This window comes from Lates calcarifer, unplaced genomic scaffold (assembly GCF_001640805.2).
Source record: "Lates calcarifer isolate ASB-BC8 unplaced genomic scaffold, TLL_Latcal_v3 _unitig_0_quiver_2161, whole genome shotgun sequence".
Classification (NCBI taxonomy): Eukaryota; Metazoa; Chordata; class Actinopteri; family Centropomidae; genus Lates; species Lates calcarifer.
Genome location: NW_026115216.1, coordinates 1 through 21,369, shown reverse-complemented (window position 1 = coordinate 21,369; position 21,369 = coordinate 1). Strand labels below are relative to the sequence as shown.

Sequence of the window (21,369 nt, the reverse complement as noted above, 5' to 3'; positions counted from 1 at the left end):
TAGAAAACAGACAGACGGGTTGCTTGCAAATATCTCTTTATGTTTTCATAGAATTTACATTTATTTACATGAATCAATAAATATCAAAACACCTTTCTCACTCTCTCTTCCAGTCATTCAGGATCAGGTACAAACAGCAGATTCAGAGCTCCTCTGTCTGCTGCCTCCTCCTCCTCCTCCTCCTCACTTCTGCTGCTGTTCATCTTTGTTGATGACGGTCTTGAACAGTGTGAGCAGAGGCCTCTGGCTGCGTTCGTCCCAGCTCTTCATGAAGCCTCCGTACCGTTTGCTGGCCGCCGGCGGGCCGCCCCATCGGAAGTGGTTCATCTTGTACGAGCCGTCTTTCTTCTCCTGGACGCCGCCCAGGAGCTGCTGCTGCTCCTCCATCACCTCCTGCGCCTTCTCCTCCTCCTCTGCTGCTGCTGCTGCTGCTGCCAGTATCTCATTGGCCAGCTCCCGCCGCCTCATCTCTCCGGGGAAAACCTCGGCCGACTCCTCCTCCACGCCGTTGGAGGTGTAGACTTTGACCGGGCGGCGCTTGCGACCGACGGGCTTCCCCCAACGGAAGTGCTCCATGGAGTAGGAGCGCTTGGCCTGCGGGGAGGAGGAGGAGGAGGAGGAGGGGTCTGACAGAGGGGGAGGCTGGAGGTGGGCGTTGCCGGGGACGACGGGGGTCTCAGCGGTGAGGTCAGAGTGACAGAGCTGGATGCACTCCTGCAGGAGGAGGAGGAGGAGGAGGAGAGGTGAGAAACAGGAGGGGGGCCATTTTTAAATGTTTGCCCCGGGGCCCCACAGTTCGTTAACCCGGCCCTGCTGACACCATGTCACAGGGTCTGTGTTTTAACTTTATTTACATGGATTCATTGACAAAACTATAAATAATAAATAACAATAAGAGGATTGATACAAATAAAAACAGTAAATTAATCCAAGAAAGAGCAGAGTCAAACTCAAAAATCAGATTCATTTGGATTCTACTGTCACCTCTGATTAGAGTGTATTCAGTGTGTGTTGTGTGTCTCTGTTGTGTTACCATCATGCTGCTCTCAGAGTTCAGCTCCTGGCAGCTCGGATGCTCCCAGCACTGACTGACAGCTCCTCTGGCCCCGCCCACAACCACCACAGCCACCAATAGCCACACAGGACACATTCTCCTGTCGGCCAATCACAGACGAGGACACACATCACATGAAGTAACAGTTATTATATTTATTTAACGTATTTTATTTAATCTTACACTATTTTACTGCATATTTATGTAGAGAAACAATATCATAAACATTATTCTGTCCGGTATATATATGTGTCTTATATACTCTATAACTGTAATTGGTATTTATCGCAGTATTGTTATAACTCTATTATATATATTATAATTGACTTGCTATATTTTATCTCGACGGTCTTAATTTCTTACACTTTTAATTTTACTCATTATTATTATTTTTCACATATATATTTGTACATATATAATTATTTATTACACAAGTTATTATTTTTATATGTATAATCATGTATATAACACAGCTCTGAGTTTTAGCTCTAACATATCCTAACTTAGTTCTTATTTCTTTGCACAGTTGCTGTGGAGGTTTAAATTTATCATTTCAAACTGTTTTCAGTTTGTTCACTAACATTTCCTGAGAGATAATTTAGTTAAATATAAATGATAATGAATGTTCTCACCCTCTGTCCTGCCTCTCTTCTTCTTCTTCTTCTGTCTCTTATTGCTGGTGGTCGTCAGACGGAGGTTTCTGTCGTTCCTCTTTTGTCGTTCTGACCGTTCGGCCGACTTTTATATTCTGTCGGCCAAGGACACACACACACACACACACACACACACACACACACACACACACAGATAAAACAACGTCATCACCAACATTCATTCATGCTTGTAAACAATGAAAATGGACAATCAATGAAGATCCTCCTCCTCCTCCTCCTCCCACACAGACTCATGGTTTCTCTCAGTGAACCTCCACAAACTGGACTTTTTACAGTGATTGACTGTGTATTTGTTATGTGGTGGTTTATCTGTTGTGTTTCAGGTTTTCTTCACTACAGAATCTGACTGGATGAACAAATGAGCTCAAACCTTCAAAACAAATAAAAATAAAACCAAAACACCAAAGTGAAGAAGCTGAACTGAAGGTTTTCCCAGGAAGAAGGTGACATTCAGCTGCTGCTGTGTTAAATGTCAGACGGCAGATTTGGCAGATTAACACCGAGCTGACATGTCATCACCGGAGGGAAGATGGGATTCAAACCTGTGGGTCCAGGGTTTACGATTACACCTGGACGCACCTGCTGCAGCGTCGTCCCTTTGTCTGGACGCTCAGTGTGACCAACACTGAATCTACACAGGGTTTATCTCATTAAACGGGCCGAGGCTCCACGTCCACCTGGAACCTCTTTAAGGCTTCGCTCCACTTGAAGCTTTGTCCACTATGAAGTTTTAAGGCTCTGTGTCCATTAAGACATTTTATTTAGAGCTCTGCATCCACCAGGAGCAAGACTCTTTAAGGTTCTACATCCATCAGGAGTCTCTTCTTAAAGCTCTACATCCACGTTGAAGTTTTCTTTTATGGTGCATTTCCACCTGGAAGTTATTATTATAAGTGTTCATGGTCAGTAAGAACTTGACGTCCACATAGAACTCTACATCTACTGAGTTTTCCTAGAAGCTTTAAGTCCATTAGGAGCCTGTGTTTAGAGCTCTAAGTACAGAAATATGTTCTCTTTAATGCTCTACTTCCACCAACAAAATGTCTTTAAGGTACATCATCCACTTTTCTTTGAGGCTCTGCATCTATACCTACAAGTTTTCACTCTCTTGAAGCTCTTTGGGCTCTTTTCTTAGAAGCTCTATACTAAGTTTTCTTTAAGGCTCCACATCTCCAAGACTTTATGTCGATGAGGAGCCTGACTTTAGAGCTGTCTGTATACAGCTCAGTAAAACTGGAACATTTACTTGGACTCAAGGATAGCCTTGAACCTCCATTCAATCCATTACACACACACACACACACACACACACTCTGCTGCGTTCAGGAAGGAGGTAATGGTATGATGAAGCAAAACTCAAAGACATTTTAATGACACATTGTGAGAAGTGGAGGCTGCAGCTGCTCTGGTGTTTTTGATATAAACTGTGATGGTGAAACAGTCCCTCCACCTGCCACCAGGTGTCCCCGTGTTTCTCTGCTGTTGCAGGTGCTGATTTGAGATCACAAGCCTCACCTGGGCCAGGTGTGGGAGACAGGAGCTGCTGTTTGTGGCGTGTTTGGTCACGTGACTCGGCTCAGCACGTATTTACATTTAATACGGAGTTACTACTTGAAATAATTTACATTCATTGGATCTTAACGTTTGTGTTTTATTATTATTGTGTTGTTTAAATGAAGGCTGTTATCTGGCAGTTTAAAACATGTCTGTCTCACTCTGCTCCCTCTCCATTGGCTACAGCAATGTCGTCAGAACCACCTCCACCAATCAGACGTTGGAACAGCGTTTGTTGTCAAACGTCACCGCGGAACATGTCTGGAGACGAAATCAACCAAGACTGCACGCTGGAAACACCCGAGCCCCGAAGGTAAGGCCAACGAGCTAATTAATTACTAATTCATTTATCTATATATGTAATTATCCTAGCTGTTAGCATTAGCTGTGTTAGCATCGTTGTCGGACATTAGTGTTAGGAGTAGCTTTCTCTGTTTTTTTGGTCTTGTTTCATTTTTAGTCGGTTGTTACTTGGTGTGTTTGTGTTTTTGTGTAGGAGACAGCACTGTGTCATGGGTTTTAGGCTAAAAACACACACACTGAAAGTCGAAATAAATGTGAAAAGTCTTTACTGTACATCAAAGGAGCACTACAGCCTAGCGCCATTAATCTGTAATCTTACACATCTCATGGTTTTATTCTCATCTCCACATTCATAAATTTGATAAAATTTGTGAATCCAGGCGACAAAACAGGAAAAAGGGTTTTGAAAAATCTGTATCATGGAAGTTTTGGATGATTGTGTGATTGTAAAACACTGTTGTAACTCTGAATACAAATACCTGACCACACAGACATTATAATGGAATGTCACAATAAAACTTAATTATTTACTTTATTTAATCTGAAAACATGTTTGAGTGACAGAGACAGACATGAACAGACTGAACTATCAGACTCTGCTACACTGAACACAGAGACACTGAGGAAACAGGAGAGAACAAGGACAAGAACCCAAACCCAGGATACAGAGGTTCAGTGAATGTGGTGTTGAAGGTGTGGAGGTGGATCAGAGAGTCAGAGGAGACTCTGTAGAAGGACAGAGAGCCAGCAGGACAGTCCACATACACTGCTACTCTGTTAGAGACAGAGGAGGAGGAGGAGGTGGAGGAGGAAGAGGAGGAGGAGGAGGAGGAGGAGGAGGAGGAGGAGGAGGAGGACATGGATGTTCCTCTGCTACTGTGCCAGAAGTAGTAACCACCACCAGAGCAGTACAGGGTCCAGGACTGATCGTTCCTCCCAAACACACAGTCACTGTCTCCTTTCCTTCTGATTCCTCTGTAACTCACTGATATATAAACCCTTCCTCTCCACTCGACCTCCCAGTAACAGCGACCAGTCAGACCAGTTCTACACAGCAGCTGAGGACACTGATCAAATCTGTCTGGATGATCAGGATATGACTGATCCTCATCCACAAGTGTCACCTTCCTGTTGTCGTCAGACAGTTTGATCTTTGTGTTCACTGTGTTTGTGTCGATTGTGAGTTGACAGGAATCTGATCGAGAGAACAAGACACAATACAGCTGCAGTTATTGATGGATGATCTGATCATTGATTGACAGTTTGATGATGACTCATGACATCAGTGATGTGACAGTTTGAAGCTGCTTTGTTTTCAGGAATCACATTAAAAACACACTTACACTTCGTCAGACCTGGTCTCAACCATCGGACTCCACCAGGCTCCACCCTGAAAGGAGGAGGGGGGTCAGACCAGCACATTCTCTTTCAGCATGCTAACATGGACATTACATGGCTCTCATACACAGACTGTTGGATTATTCTCTTGTTGTTGTTGAAGTCAAAGCTCTTGTGTAGAGATCTGTCATCAGCTGTGACAGAGAAAATGTTTCCAGCTCTTCCTCCTCTATCAGACATTGTCTGTGGCTGCAGCAGGCCTCTCCATACCTGAGAGTGTCCAGTCTCCAGTCTGGATCCTCCAGCCCAGCAGACAGCAGCTTCACTCCTGAGTCTCCTGGATGATTGTAGCTCAGGTCCAGCTCTCTCAGATGGGAGGGGTTGGATCTCAGAGCTGAGACCAGAGAAGCACAGCCTTCCTCTGTGATCAGACAGCCTGACAGACTGAAAACACACAACACACATGGCTGATGTTCAAGGATAGATCTTAGTTTAGCATATTTGCTAATTAGCAGTAAATGCAAAGTACAACTGATGGAGCTGATGGGAATGTCATTGGCTCTGTAGGTATTTGGTCATAAAACCAAATATTGAACCAAAGTCAGAGCATCACCAAAATTACAACAATTAATTCAGAGAGGAACAAGAAGGTCTGAACCACATTTCATCACAATCCATCCAACAGTTGTTGAGATATTTCAGTCTACACCAAAGTGGTGAATTTTGTCATCCACAGAGCCAAGCTAGTAGTGAGGTTAAAACATGTTTTAAGACAGAAGATGCACTGTTGTCTCTCACACAAGAAAAACGTGACATCAGTTAAACAGGTTGATGAATCCTGACCTGAGAGTCTCCAGTGAACAGTGTGGACTCTTCAGTCCAACAGACAGAGTCTTCAGTCCTGAATCCTTCAGGTTGTTGTTACTCAGGTCCAGATCTCTCAGACTAGAGGACTGGGAGCTGAGAACTGAGGACAGAGCTTCACAGCTTCTCTCTGAGAGGTTACAGCCACTCAGTCTGAAGAGATGATGATAAGGAATTAAAGAAGAAAGGAATTTATTTTCTCTCCTGTTGAAAAGACAGCAGTGTCTTTATATAACGATGAATGAATCCAACTATCTATATACTTACAGAGCTTTGTTAGAGGCTTTGACCACTGGCAGCAGCCTCAGAAGAGCCTCCTCTGAAGCAGAGTATTTCTTCAGGTCAAACACGTCCAGATCTTTTTCTGATGACAGTAAGATGAAGACCAGAGCTGACCATTGAGCAGGAGACAGTTTATCTGTGGAGAGACGTCCTGAACTCAGGGACTGTTGGATCTCCTCTACCAGAGAACGATCATTCAGTTCATTCAGACAGTGGAACAGGTTGATGCTTTTCTCTGCAGAGGGAGTCTCTTCAACCTTCTTCTTGATGTACTGGACTGTTTCCTGATTGGTCTCTGAGCCACTTCCTGTCTGAGTCAGCAGACCTCGTAGGAGAATCTGATTGGTCGGCAGTGAAAGACCCAGGAGGAAGCGGAGGAACAGGTCCAGGTGTCCATTTGGACTCTGTAAGGCCTTGTCCACAGCACTCTGGTAAAAAAGTGTTGATTTGTCTCTGAACAGTTTAGACTTCTGGGAGGTTGGTTGTTCTTCTGACAGCAGATTGACTCCAGACTTGATGAAGGTCAGATGGACATGAAGAGCAGCCAGAAACTCCTGAACACTCAGATGGACGAAGCAGAACACCTTGTCCTGGTACAGTCCTCTCTCCTCTTTAAAGATCTGTGTGAACACTCCTGAGTACACTGAGGCTGCTCTGATATCGATGCCACACTCTGTCAGGTCTGATTCATAGAAGATCAGGTTTCCTTTCTGCAGCTGAGTAAAAGCCAGTTTTCCCAGAGACTCAATCATCTTCCTGGTCTCTGGACTCCAGTGTGGATCTGACCCAGATCCTCCATCATACTTGATGTTCTTCAGTTTGGTCTGAACTACCAGGAAGTAGATGTACATCTGAGTCAGGGTCTTGGGCAGCTCTCCTCCCTCTCTGGTTTTCAACACATCCTCCAGAACTGTAGCAGTGATCCAGCAGAAGACTGGGATGTGGCACATGATGTGGAGGCTTCGTGAGGTCTTGATGTGGGAGATGATCCTGCTGGCCTGATCCTCATCTCTGAACCTCTTCCTGAAGTACTCCTCCTTCTGTGGGTCAGTGAACCCTCTGACCTCTGTCACCATGTCAACACACTCAGGAGGGATCTGATTGGCTGCTGCAGGTTGTGTGGTTATCCAGAGGTGAGCAGAGGGAAGCAGTTTCCCCCTGATGAGGTTTGTCAGCAGCACGTCCACTGAGGTGGACTCTGTAACATCAGTCAGGATCTCAGTGTTGTGGAAGTCCAGAGGAAGTCGACACTCATCCAGACCGTCAAAGATGAACACAACCTGGAACTCTTCAAACCTGCAGATTCCTGCTTCTTTGGTTTCAGTAAAGAAGTGATGAACAAGTTCCACCAAGCTCAACTTTTTCTCTTTCAGCACATTCAGCTCTCTGAAAGTGAATGGAAATGTGAAGTGTATGTCCTGGTTGGCTTTGTCTTCAGCCCAGTCCAGAGTGAACTTCTGTGTTAAGACTGTTTTCCCAATGCCAGCCACTCCCTTTGTCATCACTGTTCTGATTGGTTCATCTCTTCCAGGTGAGGCTTTAAAGAGGTCTTCTTGTCTGATGGTTGTTTCTGGTCTGTCTGGTTTCCTGGATGCTGTTTCAATCTGTCTGACCTCATGTTCATCACTGACCTCTCCAGTCCCTCCCTCTGTGATGTAGAGCTCTGTGTAGATCTGATTCAGAAAGGTTGGGTTTCCTGCTTTAGAGATCCCCTCAAACAAACACTGGAACTTCTTCTTCAGGTTAGATTTAAGTTTACGTCGACAAACTGCAGCAAAATGTCCTGAATGAACAAAGAAGAAACAATATCAATAAGTGATTTATAAAGTATGACAGTTTAATCCTCCTAAAGAATGCACATATGAACATATTTCCCTCCATGTGTTGAGACGTCAGTAAACGTCTCATTTCTCCATCATGTTAAATCTTTAGAGAAATCCTCTTACTGCTCTGCAGACAGTCAGCCAGCTCCTCCTGCTTCATTCTCCTCAGGAAGTTCAGTGTGATCTTCAGAAACTCCTCTCTGCTGCTCCTCCTCTGCTCCTCATCCTCACCATCCAACACCTCCTCATCCTCCCTCTGACTCTCTAAGCATTCTGGGTAATCTAGACTCAGAACCTTCTGCATCTTCTTCAGCTCCTTCTTCACAAAAGTGACGATGTTCTCCTCCAGCAGCTGGAACAGAAAACTATATGAATGACTCCATCAAACTAAAATCATGGAGCCAAACATCAGATCCATGTTGGACACACTGACAATCCACTGGTCTAAAAAGTGCAGCATGGAGATTATTGTCAACACAACAGATGTAAAAGTAGTTGTTGTCCATGTACAGACCATAAATATGGAGTCCAGGTGTGTTTGATGCTGCTGGGCAGACTGACCACTGGGAACCTCTGAGCTCTCCTGGTCCACTCTGTGGAGGAATCATGAAGAATTAGCTCACATTATGTCTGTCCACACAGAGACAGACACAAGCTAAAGGTCCATCAAGTCATATTTGGATGTGAAGAGTGAATCAGACGACTCCCTGTAGTGGTAAAGGTTTACTAGTCCTGCTGATCCCACTGAGAATCAACAGCTCAGTCTGCAGCTGTTTGTAGCTTTCAGCTCAGTGTTTGGCTTCACCACTCACTTTGGTTTAGTCCCAGCAGCTCTCACCAACCCTCCATATAGCTCTCCCTCCCTCCCTCACTCAACACTGCTGAAGTGCCCCGAAGCAATGTCTGACCTTTTAGTTTCACTGTTAAAATGAAAACTTTGCCTTTTCAACACAATGGTCAGATATAACACCTGCAATGACTTCATGCCACATTTCACCTTCACTTGTGAACAAGATCTCAAGATGCATGAATTCCTTCACATGGGGCACTAAATCTCTCCAGACATGGACATTCAAAAGAGAGAAACAAAAGACACATTTTTGCTGGGGATTTCAGAAACTGTTTAAATGTAGTTGCCACTTACTTCTTTGTAGGAGAGTGTTGCTCTTTAAAATCAATGAGGCGACCCAGAGACCTGTCGCTCTTTAAAGACACACAACTGCATTCCCCTTCAGGGGAGTCTGGTCTCTGATGGGTCCTGGTAGACAGCAAGGAAGACCATCAGGGAGGAAATTTCACTTTTCAGCCCTCTGCTGGAGAAACCAGCAGTGCTCAACAAGAAAAGAAGACTTAATTAAGTTTAAAACCCATCGCTGCATGATTTCTGATCACTCTGTCTGCTCGAAGTCATTAACATGAGCTGTTCTCCACCCCTCAGGATCCCTGTGGATTGACTGGTATCTCAAAAGCAGCTGTAAATCTAATTGTCCACTAGGTGGAGCTCAGTGGCTGCTGTTGAAACCATTCATCACACAAACTACAAAGAGTAAATGTGACTGCAGTCAGTGATTAATTAAAATACATGCGATTAAAATGATCATGTGATTTATCAGAACACTTTGACCAACAGAGGCCTCAATAATCATTAATCTATAAAATAACTTGAGTATCAAAGTCCAAACTAAACAGCCTGGTGTAAGACTGCAGCAGGATCTGTTATTATTATGTACTTTTATAGATTTATTATGGCAAAGTCAGCAGTTAAATTGAGCTGAGGCTTTCCAGGGCTAAGCTCCAGCACTGAGGCCTACACTCTTCCATGTCATCAGGGGACATGGATTTACTATACAGAAAGAGTTTAAATTTAGTTGCCACTTACTTCTTTGTAGCAGAGTGTTGTTGCTCTTTAAAATCAATGAGGCGACCCAGAGACCTGTCGCTCTTTAAAGACACAAAACTGGGTTCAGGTTCAGGTTTAGGGGAGTGTGGTCTCTGATATGTCCTGGTAGACAGAGAAGAGGACCATCAGAGAGGGCAATTCACATGAAATATGAACTGCATAAACTGTTCTCCATCCTTCAGGATCCTTTGTGGACTCACTCAAAGCCAGCTATAAACCTGATATATATGGCTAAATGTGACTGCAGTCAGTGATTTACTCAAATAAATGTGATTAAAATGATCATGTGATTTATCAGAACACTTTGACTAACAGAGGCCTCAATAATCATTAATCCATAAAACAACTTGAGTATCAAAGTCCAAACTAAACAGCCCAATGCAATCTATTATCACGGCGTAGCTTTATAGATGTATTATGTTACACTCTTAAGTTTGGATGGCTATAATGAAAAAAAGAAAGAAAAAAAAAATATATATATATACATATAGACAAATGTAGCAACAAATTATAGTGAGAATTAATGTTTTAAAGGATTGTACAAATGTAATGTTACTTCAGTACCTTTTCATGTTGATAAGAACTGCAGCCACCTAACAAAAGAAACAAAACCTACAGAAACAGAAAGTCATCATTAGTTATTATTGTTAGACAAAAGGACATGATTTTCAAAATCAGTTCTCTGTTTCTACATTCAGACATTGATTTCAAGACAGTTTAATGAGTGGGGAACTGCATTTGATGTGAGGTTATTATCAAAGAAAGTATGTTTATGATGAAGAGAAAAACTGAGTTCCACTTACTCAACTTCTTCCCATGAATGTTGTCAGTCTGCAGCTGTCAGGACCTGGTCTGTCCAGAAAAAGAGCTTTCTATTCATGCTTCAATAAGAACTCCATCCAACACGTTTGACCTCTTTTCTTCTTGTCCTTCAGTGTCTGCACGTTGCTGTTACATTATAAACCAACTGAATCCAGTCTGAACCTGCAACACAGAGCTCAAAGGTCAACTGCTGCAATTTTATATGACTAATAAACATGTTAATATTAAACCATCTACAGCATACTGAAAGCAGCTTCGATGTGACAAATCTAAAATTCTGACAAAAATATAATTGCATTTTACAGTGTTGACAATATCAACACCCAAACACTGACTACATTTAAGACGTTGATTTGATAGAGACACCAAGTAGACCTTTAAAGCCAGAGTGAAAACAGATCTCTACATAATGATAAATTAAAATATGAAATATGAAATACATGTTTGCATAAGTATTCACCCTCACCCAAGTCAGCCTTACTTGATGCACTGGTGACGAAAACTTCCTGATGCCTTCAGTCATCAGTGATTCCACTCTGTGTTCAACTACCTGTTATAGTTCTTACATAGTTTTAAGATCTGATCAGCACAAAAAGTTATTGGAAACAAGATGATCAAATCATTGAAGTGTAAAATACATAAATGCGTGTATAGGTTACTTTTAGGTGCTGAGAAACCATACAAATATTTTGAGATATTAAGAGGTGAAAAACTAAAACTGATGTTTTGCATGTTTTCATGATATTTTTTCCATTTTTCTGACAAATTCTATACTTCCTAAAAGCAGGTATGGTCAACCTGTTCTTTAGAAATGAAAGTAAATGAATCACACACAGTCTTGCCCGCCACAGGGGACATTTGTTTTTGATTGTATCTTCTCTTCCTGTCATTAGTTTCAACCTGTGTCGTCTGCAATAGAATCATAAAGGCTCTATGGTGAAGTTCATTATTATTATTATTGCTGCTAGTACTACTATTACTACTACTAAATGGAGGTTCTACTCTGACCCAGTTTCATGTCTTCAGCTCTTTAAGAGAAGTCAGGATAAGTTTATATGTTTAATAAATACTTGTTATTCTTAAGTTTGTGAGTAAACGTAAAGGATTGTTACTTTTATGTCTCGTTCCAGTCAGAATTTAATGTGAACACTATGATAAACAGGCGTCCTGAACTGAAAGGAGCTGATCTGATTGGCTGCAGTAGTGCTGTAGCTGCAGCAGGGGGCGCTGACGCCGCACTGAGGCGCGTCAGCTTCCGCTAAACGTCACAGGAGGAGAAGAAGAAGAAGAAGAAGAAGAAAGACACTAACGATGGCTGCGGCTACTTCAGAGTTACGGGTGGATCACCTGCCTTCAGACCCGCTGCTGCACATTTTATCCTTCCTGGACTTCAGGGACCTGGTCCAGTAAGTATCCGACACCAGAACCCGGTGACTCCGACACGAACGTTCGACTGTTATTTAATAAAACTGGTGTAAAGAAGCTGCGGGACGGAGGAGGCTAACGGCTAGTGCTAACAACAACAACAACCTGCAGCAGCAGAAAGAGTCTGCAGATACAAACACTGATAGAAACATTAACATTCATACACACTGATAGAAACAGGAATATCTGGAGGGAAAACACGTGTAAATGAAGTTATTATGAAGTGAAGCTAAAGCTGTTAGCTACACTGACACTCTGCAGCTCGTTAGCTTAGCATGTAGCTTCTGTTTTTGTCCTTTATTTGTAATAGAAAGTGTCAGAAACTGTTTATGATGAGTTCACAGCAACAGATATTACAGATATTATCACTTGTTCACTTTGAAAAACATCATTAGCGTTAGAAGTTTATTGATCTGAGGTTTTTAATTGTTTGGTTCCTTTTTAAAACAATAAGCAGAAGCAGATCTGAATTATTCATCAGTGTTAAATAAAGTTTCTTTATTAGTTATTTCCTGTTTACAAAGATACAGTGCGGCGCTGCTGTAGCTCTGCTCTGCTGTTTTTGTGTCTAATCAATAATCAGTGATCAATCAGTGTTCTCTTCCTGTTCTGAGGTCAGTGAGTGTCTGTGTCTTCCTGTCTCTCTGCAGCTGTAGTTACGTCAGCAGGAGGCTGAACGAACTGTCCAAACACAACCCGCTGTGGAGGGCGCTGTGCTCCAAACACTGGCTGCTGTCAGAGTGAGTGCTGCTTCTACTGCTTCTACTGCTTCTACTGCTGTCACTCAGCTGCTCTGTTCGCTGTCAGTCTGCAGGTATGAAGGTCACTGTGTGTGTGTGTGTGTGTGCAGTGTGGACCGGCTGCAGAGCGGCGTGTCCTGGTTCTGCCTCTTCAAACAGTACTACAGAGACCTGGGCCGCTACATCCAGTTCTACCCGGTGCTGAAGAGAGCCTGGGAACAGCTGAAGAGCTTCCTGCAGCAGAGGTGTCCTCGCATGATCGCGTCGCTCAAAGGTGAACAGCTCCTGGTCCAACACGACCCTGAGGGTTCAGGTCTGCTCTCTGAGCTCGGCTGAGTCCAGCTGCCTCCGAACACACCTGAGAGATGTTTGTTTGTTTATTCACGTGGTTTGTTTGTTGTCTTGGTCAGAGGGCGCCACAGAGGTGGAGCTGAACGACATCGAGGCTCAGATCGGCTGCAGACTTCCTGACGACTACCGCTGCTCGTATCGCATCCACAACGGACAGAAGCTGGTCATCCCGGGGTCAGTGTCTGTCTCTCAGAGCTCCACCTCCTCCTCCACCCTGCAGCTGCTCGTCTCCCTGTCTAACCCCACCCGTCTGTCTGTCTGTCTGTCGTCAGGCTGATGGGCAGCATGTCTCTGTCCAACCACTACCGGTCGGAGGTGCTGCTGGACGTGGAGACGGCGGCCGGAGGTTTCCAGCAGAGGAAGGGGATGAGGCGCTGCCTGCCGCTCACCTTCTGCTTCCACACGGGCCTCAGTCAGTACATGGCTCTGGAGCCGGCCGAGGGACGCAGGATGTTCGAGAGCTTCTACCCCTGCCCCGTCCGTAACCTTCCTGTCCATCTGCCCTTTCAAAATAAGTGCGGTGTGTAGAGAGGAAACAGCTCCAGCCTCACCCTCCTCTGTCTCTTTATGTTTGTGTCGTTCAGGATCAGACGGCTCAGGATCCTTCAGCCATCGACATGTTCATCACAGGTGAGTTCACACAGTGATCCACTGACAGCTGAACATCCTGAGCCTCTGTAAACACACTGAGACCTTAAGTGTGTGTGTGTGTGTGTGTTCAGGTTCCTGTTTCTTAGAGTGGTTCACCACCTACGTCCACAACGTCGTCACAGGAGAATATCCAATCATCAGAGACCAGATCTTCAGGTAACACACACGTCATTGACTTCACCAGGCTTATTGATTGACAGGTGACGTGTCCAAAGCTGACCTCTCTCTGTCTGCAGGTACGTCCATGATAAAGGTTGTGTGGCGACGACCGGCGACATCACCGTCTCTGTTTCTACCTCCTTCCTGCCAGAACTTTCCTCCGTCCACCCGCCGCACTTCTTCTTCACCTACCGCATCAGGTAGCTCCCTCTCCCTCTCTGCCGCCGCTCGTTAAGCGTCTCCCCGGTGAGTTAACGAGGACGTGTTTGTTTCCAGGATAGAGATGTCGAGCAGCGCCTCGCCTGAAGCCGCCTGTCAGCTCGACAGCCGCTACTGGAAAATCACCACCTCCGACGGCAACGTGGAGGAAGTGCAGGGCCCCGGCGTGGTCGGTACGCTGCTCCCCGTCACACGACCCCACCCACCTGTGCAGCTCGGCCGTGATTGGCTGAGACGAGCCTCTGACTCTGTGTGTGTTTCTGTGTGTGTGCAGGAGAGTTTCCGGTCATGACGCCGGGGAAGGTCCACGAGTACGCCAGCTGCACCACCTTCTCCACCCCGTCAGAGTACATGGAGGGCCACTACACCTTCCACAGACTCGGTAACAGCCTGGAAAACACATGTTCACATCTTCACTCTGTGTTTGTGCTGAAAGTCATGACGACGACACCGTGTCTCGTTTCTCTTGCAGCCAACAAAGAGGAAGTTTTCCACGTGGCCATTCCTCGCTTCCACATGGTCTGTCCTCCCTTCAGAGAGCCCGTCGTCCGAACGGTAAATCCAGCTTTTATTCTGGTCGCTTTAATGACCACACTGAGCTCTGACATCGAGTTTATGTGACTTTGTTTTTAACAGTAGAAACAGTAAACGTCAGACTTTAATGCTGGGAACTGTTCTCACAGCTCTGAAGAAAACAGTGGATTTTGAATGTGAATGAATGGTTTTGTGTGAAACGTCCTGATGTGGTTAAAGTTCTGGTCCAGGACCTGAAAATATTCAGTCTGTGTTGCGTCAGAATAATGAATCAAACCCTGGTTTCGCAGCAGAAAGCGTCGACCAGCTTCACGCCTCGACTCGACGACCACGACGATGACGGCGAGTACTGCGACGGGGACGGCGACGACTTCGGCGACCTGCGGGGAATCAACATGGCGGCGCTGGAGGGAGCGTGGTGCCCCCGACACATCTGACCCCCCCCCTTCACTACAGTGTTGATGGACTGTCAGTGATTCAGGTTAAACCTGCGTGACTGACAGACAGCAGAGGATTGTGGGACAGGTCGTACCCACCTGAGCCAAACATGGGACACAATCATGTCGACTTCCAGCTGCCGGTCAGACGATCGACTCTTTACTTCTCTTTGGTTTAAACTTTCCTGTGTGATGTGAAGCTGTGTGGATAAGCTCGGAGCGGACAGTAACGTCGCTGTCACTCGTGGTGCTGATAAAGTTTTTCTTAGACTGCCGGCGGCGGCGGCAGCTTCCTGTTTAGATTTAAAAAGCAGCTTTGGGACGTTTCCTCGTGGAGGTAAAGGTTTGCTTCTCCAGAGTCAGAGGGTTTGGGGTTTAAGTTCCTGCAGTGGAAAACAGTGTTGTCCTCATGTTTCCTGTTGGTTCCTGCAGAGTGTGAATGTTTCATTTGGTCCGAGGAGGAGGAGGAGGAGGAGGAGGAGGAGGAGGAGGAGGAGGAGGAGGTGTTAGTGCTCGGTGCTTCACGTTGTTTTAATCAGAAAGCATCTGTTGTGTTGGAGGCGGGCTCTCGTCGTCAGGACGCGTCGTCTCTCTCTGATGTGATTGGCTGGTTTGGGTTTTTTGTATGTTTTGGCTAAATAAATAACAAATAGTTGTCTGCAGACTCTCTGTGGCCGCACTGTCACATGACCTCCACCACAGGAAGCAACACCAACACCTCAGCCACAGGCTCCATCAGCTGCTGGAGCTCATTCTCTCATCTTACATGTTGATGTAGATCTTTTACTGACGATTTCAAAAAACCAACAATCAGCTTTTATTACTGATTATTCATCAGTTTCTCTCTGAGTCATTGATTAATCACTTGATCAGTAAAACAAGGACATGAGACAGAGACGGAGCTTTTTATTAGAGAGGAAGATCCTTTTAGTTTAACCACAGATTCTCTGCAGCGTCAGGAGTCTGAGAAAAACTAAACATCAAGGAAAACCTTTTCCCTTTCACAATAAAAGCAGCTTCCTCAAACAGACAATTCAGATCAGAGTTATTTTTAAAAAAAGGCTTTTATTTGTTACTTAATGAAGCAGAATCAAACAAACTGAGACGTTCATGACGTTGATGTTACTGCAGCTCTCTGCTCTCTGCAGCAACAAACTCCATTTAAAGTCTTGATGTTTGAGTCCTGACTGGACATCAGCTGGTTTTTAACTCATCAGCTGTTCAGCTTGACTCTGAATCAGAAGCTGATTAAACAAGAGGCAGGAAACTCATGGTTGATGATTCGTCTTCACGTGAATTAAACCCTGTTCAACAGTCAGCTTCTTTCAGTCTACGATACAGATGATGTACATACACACACAGACAGTTCAGGTCTTAAAACCAGGTCCAGACTCCAAGACCAGGACCAGGACCAAGTGGTTCCAGACCTGGAGGACCCTCAGAGACAGTGCCCCCCCTCTCATTCATCCTCCTCCTCCTCCTCCTCCATCTCCCTCGCTGCTCTCTGTCGCTTCCTCCCGCCTCTCGTCTCCTTCCTCTCCTCTCCCTCCTCCTCCTCCTCTTCTTCCTCCCCTCCTCCTACTCCTCCTCCCCCTCCCCTCCCTCCTCCTCCCGGGCGTTGCAGCGGCTGCAGTGCCTCCTGAACCCTCCCAGGTAGTGTGACCTGAAGCAGCAGAAGGGGCAGGCGTAGCGTCCGGGCCGGTGAGCCGTCCTGACGTGCTGCTGCAGCCTGCTGGGCAGGAAGAACGAGCGCTTGCAGTCTTTGCAGCCGTACGGTCGCTCCACGTCGTGGCTGCGCACCACGTGACTGATGGCGAAACCTGCAACACACACACACAGGTACACACTCAGGTAGACGTTCACCTGCAGCTCGTCTCACTGTTCTCTCTCTGCTGGGAGTCTGAGCAGATACCTTTGAGTTTGGTCTTCCAGCCGCAGATGAGGCAGACGAAGCGGTTGGAGATGAAGCGCACCACCTTCGCCGTGGCCTCCATCTCCTCCTTCAGCAGCTCCCCGCTCAGCCCGGCCATCTCCTCCTCCTCGCCGGCCAGCACCGCCCCGCCGCCGCCACCCTGCGCCTGCCTGGGCGTGGCGGCGTCCCTCCTGATGGCCTGGGTGGCGTAGGCTTTGGGGATGTCGTGCTTCCTCATCACGTGGTTGACGCCCAGAGCTTTCAGCTTGTTCTTCCAGCCGCAGATGAGGCAGCGGTAACCGGTGCCGTCCGACGTCAGGGCGGCGTCGTCTCCTTCGCCGCCGGGTTTCACCGACCCTTCGTCCTCCTCCTCGGCCTCAACGCTCCTCTTTCTCTTCTCGCTCTTCTCCTCCTCCTCACCTTCCTCCCCCATCCTCTCCTTCTCTCCCCCGTCGCTCCCCTCGTCCCCTCCTCCCCCCTCCTCTCCTGCGCAGTGTTTGGAGATGATGTGTTTGTACAGCTTGCTGAAGTCGCGGCAGGTGTAGAAGCAGTCGGAGCAGTGGAACAGCCGGGCCGTGCTCTGGTACATCAGGATGTTGCCGAGGCGACCCACCGTCACGGCGTCCAGGCAGGCGGGGTGAGAGGCCGCCATGTGGGACAGCTGGTGGGCGTGGCTCTTGGAGAAATGGCCACAGTGAGGGCACTGCAGGTGAGCCGCAACACCTCCACCTGCTTCACCACGAGTGTGTATGATGACAGACATCTCTGCTACTCAGGCTGCACAGACAGGAAACAGAAAACAGACTCGTCAAAATAAAATACCTAGAAACTGAAGATTAATATGACAGAGAGTTCATATAATTTTACTCTATAATAATCAATTATTTTATAGTTTCAAACAGAGTTTAAATTTCTCAGATTGAAAATGTGTCTTATGTTATTATCGACTGAAAATCAAACTAAGCAGTTAGATAAAGTTAGAAGTTAAACAGAATATTTAATTAATAAATTCAAATATTATCATCTGTAATTTAGACCTTCGGGTCAGGAAATAACTGAAAGTAAATAAAATGGAGCAACTGAATGCATAACACGGTACATGAACATTTAAATTAAAAAAGGAGATTTTCCTAATGGAGTTTGGTGAGAGTTTTCTGACAGGAATTTCTCAGTGTTCTCTGATGTTTTAAAGACTAAATGATTGATAGAAAAGTAGTAATAAGTAATAACGATCGTTAGTAACAGCAGCGGAACAGTTTTACTTGTGTTGATCTTATTTTCAGCTCAGCTCAGCTCAAACGTCTCTCCATTTAAAAACGTAAACCAGACTTCGTTTATATTTCCCTAATTTTCCAAATCAAAGGTTCACAGTGGAAACACTGAGGCTCCTGTAGAGCTGAGACTTATTGAAAAAGTAAGTTCACAGTCTCACACATGATTCCGGGTTCGTTACGGGACAGTAACCGTGATTTATTAACGGTAAAGGGCAGCCGCTGCTCCACAGTATGAAATCAATGCAACAACGGACCGCAGCTAACATGCTAACTCCACCGCTTAAAGCCACCTTAAAACCGTCTTTTCCCGCCCACCTGCCTCTGCCGCCGGCTGTGTTTATCTGCGACAAAGCTCCTCAGCCCTGATCTGTCGAGAAACTCACTCGGGATAATTTAAACCGTTTTAAATCTTCATGTTTGGACCAGATCCACGGGGCCGTTTCAGCCCGCTAAGACGCTGCAGTCCACTTCCGTGTTTCCGTTCTGAACAGCCAATCGGCTCACAGCAGGCGTATAACGACAGACCAATCACAGCCGCCCTTTTAGTTCCTGCTATAACAATAACAATAACAATAACAATAATAATAATAATATATTATTGTTAGTTACTGTTATTAGTGTTTTAAAGAAAGAATATCAAAGAGCAGAGTTCAGACCCCATAACTGACAGGTATTTTCAAAATAAAAGCTTTCAGAGTTATAAATATCTGAGTTTATAAGATTTAAATCCATGTGGTTCTAATTGCTCCTGTAGGTTTTCACAGGATTTTATTTTTTATTGCAGACAGTTTACATGCTGCGGGTGTGAGGTATGATTTTATTTGTTTGTTTGTTTGTTTGTTTGTTTATTAGTTTCCAAACAGGGACATGATGGAAAAAGTTTGGGAGCCTCTGGACTCAGTGTGCCATTAAAATATTATATAACAACATGACGCACATTTAAACACAAACAGAATATTTTTTATAGATGATGTATGTGCTGCAGTAAGTGGGTTACAGTGTGTGTGTGTGTGTGTGTGTGTGTGTGTATCCAGGGCAGGCTAAGGTGATTAATGAAGCTATTTCTGTCTGTAGAAACAAATAATACCTGCTGCTGCTGAGGAGGGACGAGGCGACTACATCTCCCATCAGCCACTTCACCGTGATGTCATCTCTCAGTCAGGTGTGTTTGTCAGCATCTGTGTGTGTGTGTGAGAGAGAGAGAGAGAGCTTTAAAGCAGCAGGGAGCCGTCTAATTGGCTGCTGGGGGAGATGTCTGTTTGGTTGGTTGCTTAGCAACGGCTGTTCTCAGAGGGTCAGCCTGATAATAAACATTAACATTTATTTATCACTGCAGAGAAACACACACACACACACACACAGCAGGAAGTAAAGTCTGTAACAGCGACTTCAGACACTCTGTGTCTCAGTCGTCTTTATTTGTGGAACACTTCACCAAACTGTCACAAACTGCTCTGTTCAACTTTAATGAGTGTTAATGAGCGAGAGCTGCAGCTGTAGAAACACCTGTACATGTGTTTCTACATCAGGGGAGAAACTCAGCTGAATTCACATGAAGTCTGTGTGTGTAAACCAACATTACGTCAGGTGAACGAAGCAGTCACACCTGGAAACTTAACGAGGTCACTTCATCCTTAACGAGGTGATAACGAGCGTCGCTGACCAGGTTCAGTGAAGTGAGTGCAGGCCTCCATGTCCAGGTGTGCGTCCAGGTGAGGACACACTGTGACAGCCTGATGAGTCACTTTGTTTTGGGCTTTTGTTTTGAAAAGCAGCAGCAGAACTGAATCAAAAACTGTATTAAAACAAACCAAAACAACAGACTCATCATCAGGTTGAAGGTCAGCTGGTGGAGTCAGTCTGCCCGAGGAGGAGGAGGAGGAGGAGGAGGAGGGAGGGGGTGACGGAGAGGGGGGTGTTAGGGTGGAGCGAGGATTGGTTTGAGTGAGGAGAGAGAGAGGGAGGGGGCTTTTATTGTGGTAGAGTGAGGGAGGGGAGAGAGAGAGAGAGAGAGGAATCTGTGTTTGAACTTGTGTTTTCCTTCAGTCTTTGTTAGCTGAGATTCACTTCCACACACACACACACACACACACTGAGCGAGCGACAGCGGGCGAGCGAGGACGACATGCTCTGCTTAAAAGGTGAGAGGAGAGAGAGAGAGAAGAGAGAGAGAGAGAGGTAGAGAATGCATGGAGGAGTTTAAAGAAGTTAAAGAAAATGCTGCAGATATGAGTGTGTGTGTGTGTGTGTGTGTGTGTGTGTGTGCGCTCAGATGTAGGTTGTTTTGTCCGCTAGCTGTCAGGACTCTGTTAACACACACACACACACACACACTGTTATCTCCATAACCTTTTCTTTTCTAGTGTGTGTGTGTGTGTGTTGTCTGCAACAAAGAGGGTCGAGCGAGCTTCACTCTGAGCAGAGAGAGAGAGGCTCATGCAGGGAAAGTGTCGGCTGGATGAAGTATTTCCAGATTACAGCTGCTGCAGTCCTTTGTGCTTTCTCTAACTGTTACTATGGTAACGACTACTAATACTACAGCTGCTACTGCTTGTACTACCACTACTACTACCACTACTACTACTGCTACTACTACTGCTACTTCTAGTACAGCCATGGCTGCGGCTGCTGAGACGCCTCTCACAGTGTTCTGTGTTGAAATTGAATCCTTGTGGCTCGTGGCAAAAGTGGAAGTTTTGGGTCAGGAGGCATGTGCATTCTTGAGTTTGACACGTGCAAATATGTGTGTGTGTGTGTGTGTGTGTGTCAGTAATCACTGCTAGCCTGTTGGGGCAGGCTGAAACATCCCATTCAGCCTCCAAAACACAGCTGTTGTGCTTCTGTGCGACTCTGACTGAGGGGTTTCTGCTGCCCAGCACTCAGCTGCAGATGTTCTTTGTTTGTTTGTTGTTGTTGTTTACAGTCTTTTTTTATTCCACATTTTCTTCCTTTTCTTCTGCAAAAACCCACCAACTCAACCGCTAACAGTTGGGAGTGTGATGCTAGTAGCAGCTAATGTGTAGCACCGGAGCAGAGCTCTGCAGGGACGATGT

General features: G+C 45.5%; 3 protein-coding genes across 5 annotated transcripts; 1 reads left to right on the top strand and 2 right to left on the bottom strand.

Moving 5' to 3' along the window:
• Positions 1-19: 19 nt before the first annotated feature.
• LOC108885708 (pro-opiomelanocortin) lies at positions 20-1,823 on the bottom strand. The gene is made up of 3 exons (XM_018680124.2): positions 1,687-1,823; positions 1,034-1,154; positions 20-714 (listed from the first exon to the last, which is right to left on the bottom strand). The coding sequence occupies exons 2-3, from the start codon at positions 1,148-1,150 to the stop codon at positions 184-186; spliced, it is 648 nt and encodes a 215-aa protein (XP_018535640.1). The 5' UTR covers positions 1,151-1,154; positions 1,687-1,823; the 3' UTR covers positions 20-183.
• A 2,086-nt stretch (positions 1,824-3,909) lies between these two features.
• Positions 3,910-10,696, bottom strand: LOC108885711 (NACHT, LRR and PYD domains-containing protein 3-like). Of its 2 annotated transcripts, XM_051067014.1 has the most exons (11): positions 10,596-10,691; positions 10,357-10,404; positions 9,772-9,894; positions 9,037-9,150; positions 8,407-8,485; positions 8,016-8,244; positions 6,055-7,852; positions 5,767-5,940; positions 5,194-5,367; positions 4,929-4,975; positions 3,910-4,780 (listed from the first exon to the last, which is right to left on the bottom strand). In XM_051067014.1, exons 2-11 carry the CDS (start codon positions 10,362-10,364, stop codon positions 4,185-4,187), a joined length of 3,342 nt encoding a protein of 1,113 aa, XP_050922971.1. In that variant the 5' UTR covers positions 10,365-10,404; positions 10,596-10,691; the 3' UTR covers positions 3,910-4,184. The 2 variants fall into 2 exon arrangements, with proteins under 2 accessions (XP_050922971.1, XP_050922972.1); XM_051067015.1 differs by lacking the exon at positions 9,037-9,150 and having other exon boundaries at positions 3,911-4,780; positions 10,596-10,696.
• Positions 10,697-11,873: 1,177 nt separating this feature from the next.
• Positions 11,874-15,799, top strand: LOC108885707 (F-box only protein 3). Of its 2 annotated transcripts, none has more exons than XM_018680123.2 (12): positions 11,874-12,020; positions 12,690-12,779; positions 12,890-13,053; positions 13,190-13,304; positions 13,403-13,607; positions 13,715-13,760; positions 13,853-13,937; positions 14,018-14,140; positions 14,217-14,332; positions 14,434-14,541; positions 14,632-14,714; positions 14,987-15,799. In XM_018680123.2, the coding sequence occupies exons 1-12, from the start codon at positions 11,926-11,928 to the stop codon at positions 15,128-15,130; spliced, it is 1,374 nt and encodes a 457-aa protein (XP_018535639.1). In that variant the 5' UTR covers positions 11,874-11,925; the 3' UTR covers positions 15,131-15,799. The 2 variants fall into 2 exon arrangements, with proteins under 2 accessions (XP_018535639.1, XP_018535638.1); XM_018680122.2 differs by having other exon boundaries at positions 14,984-15,799.
• The last annotated feature ends 5,570 nt before the right edge of the window (positions 15,800-21,369 follow it).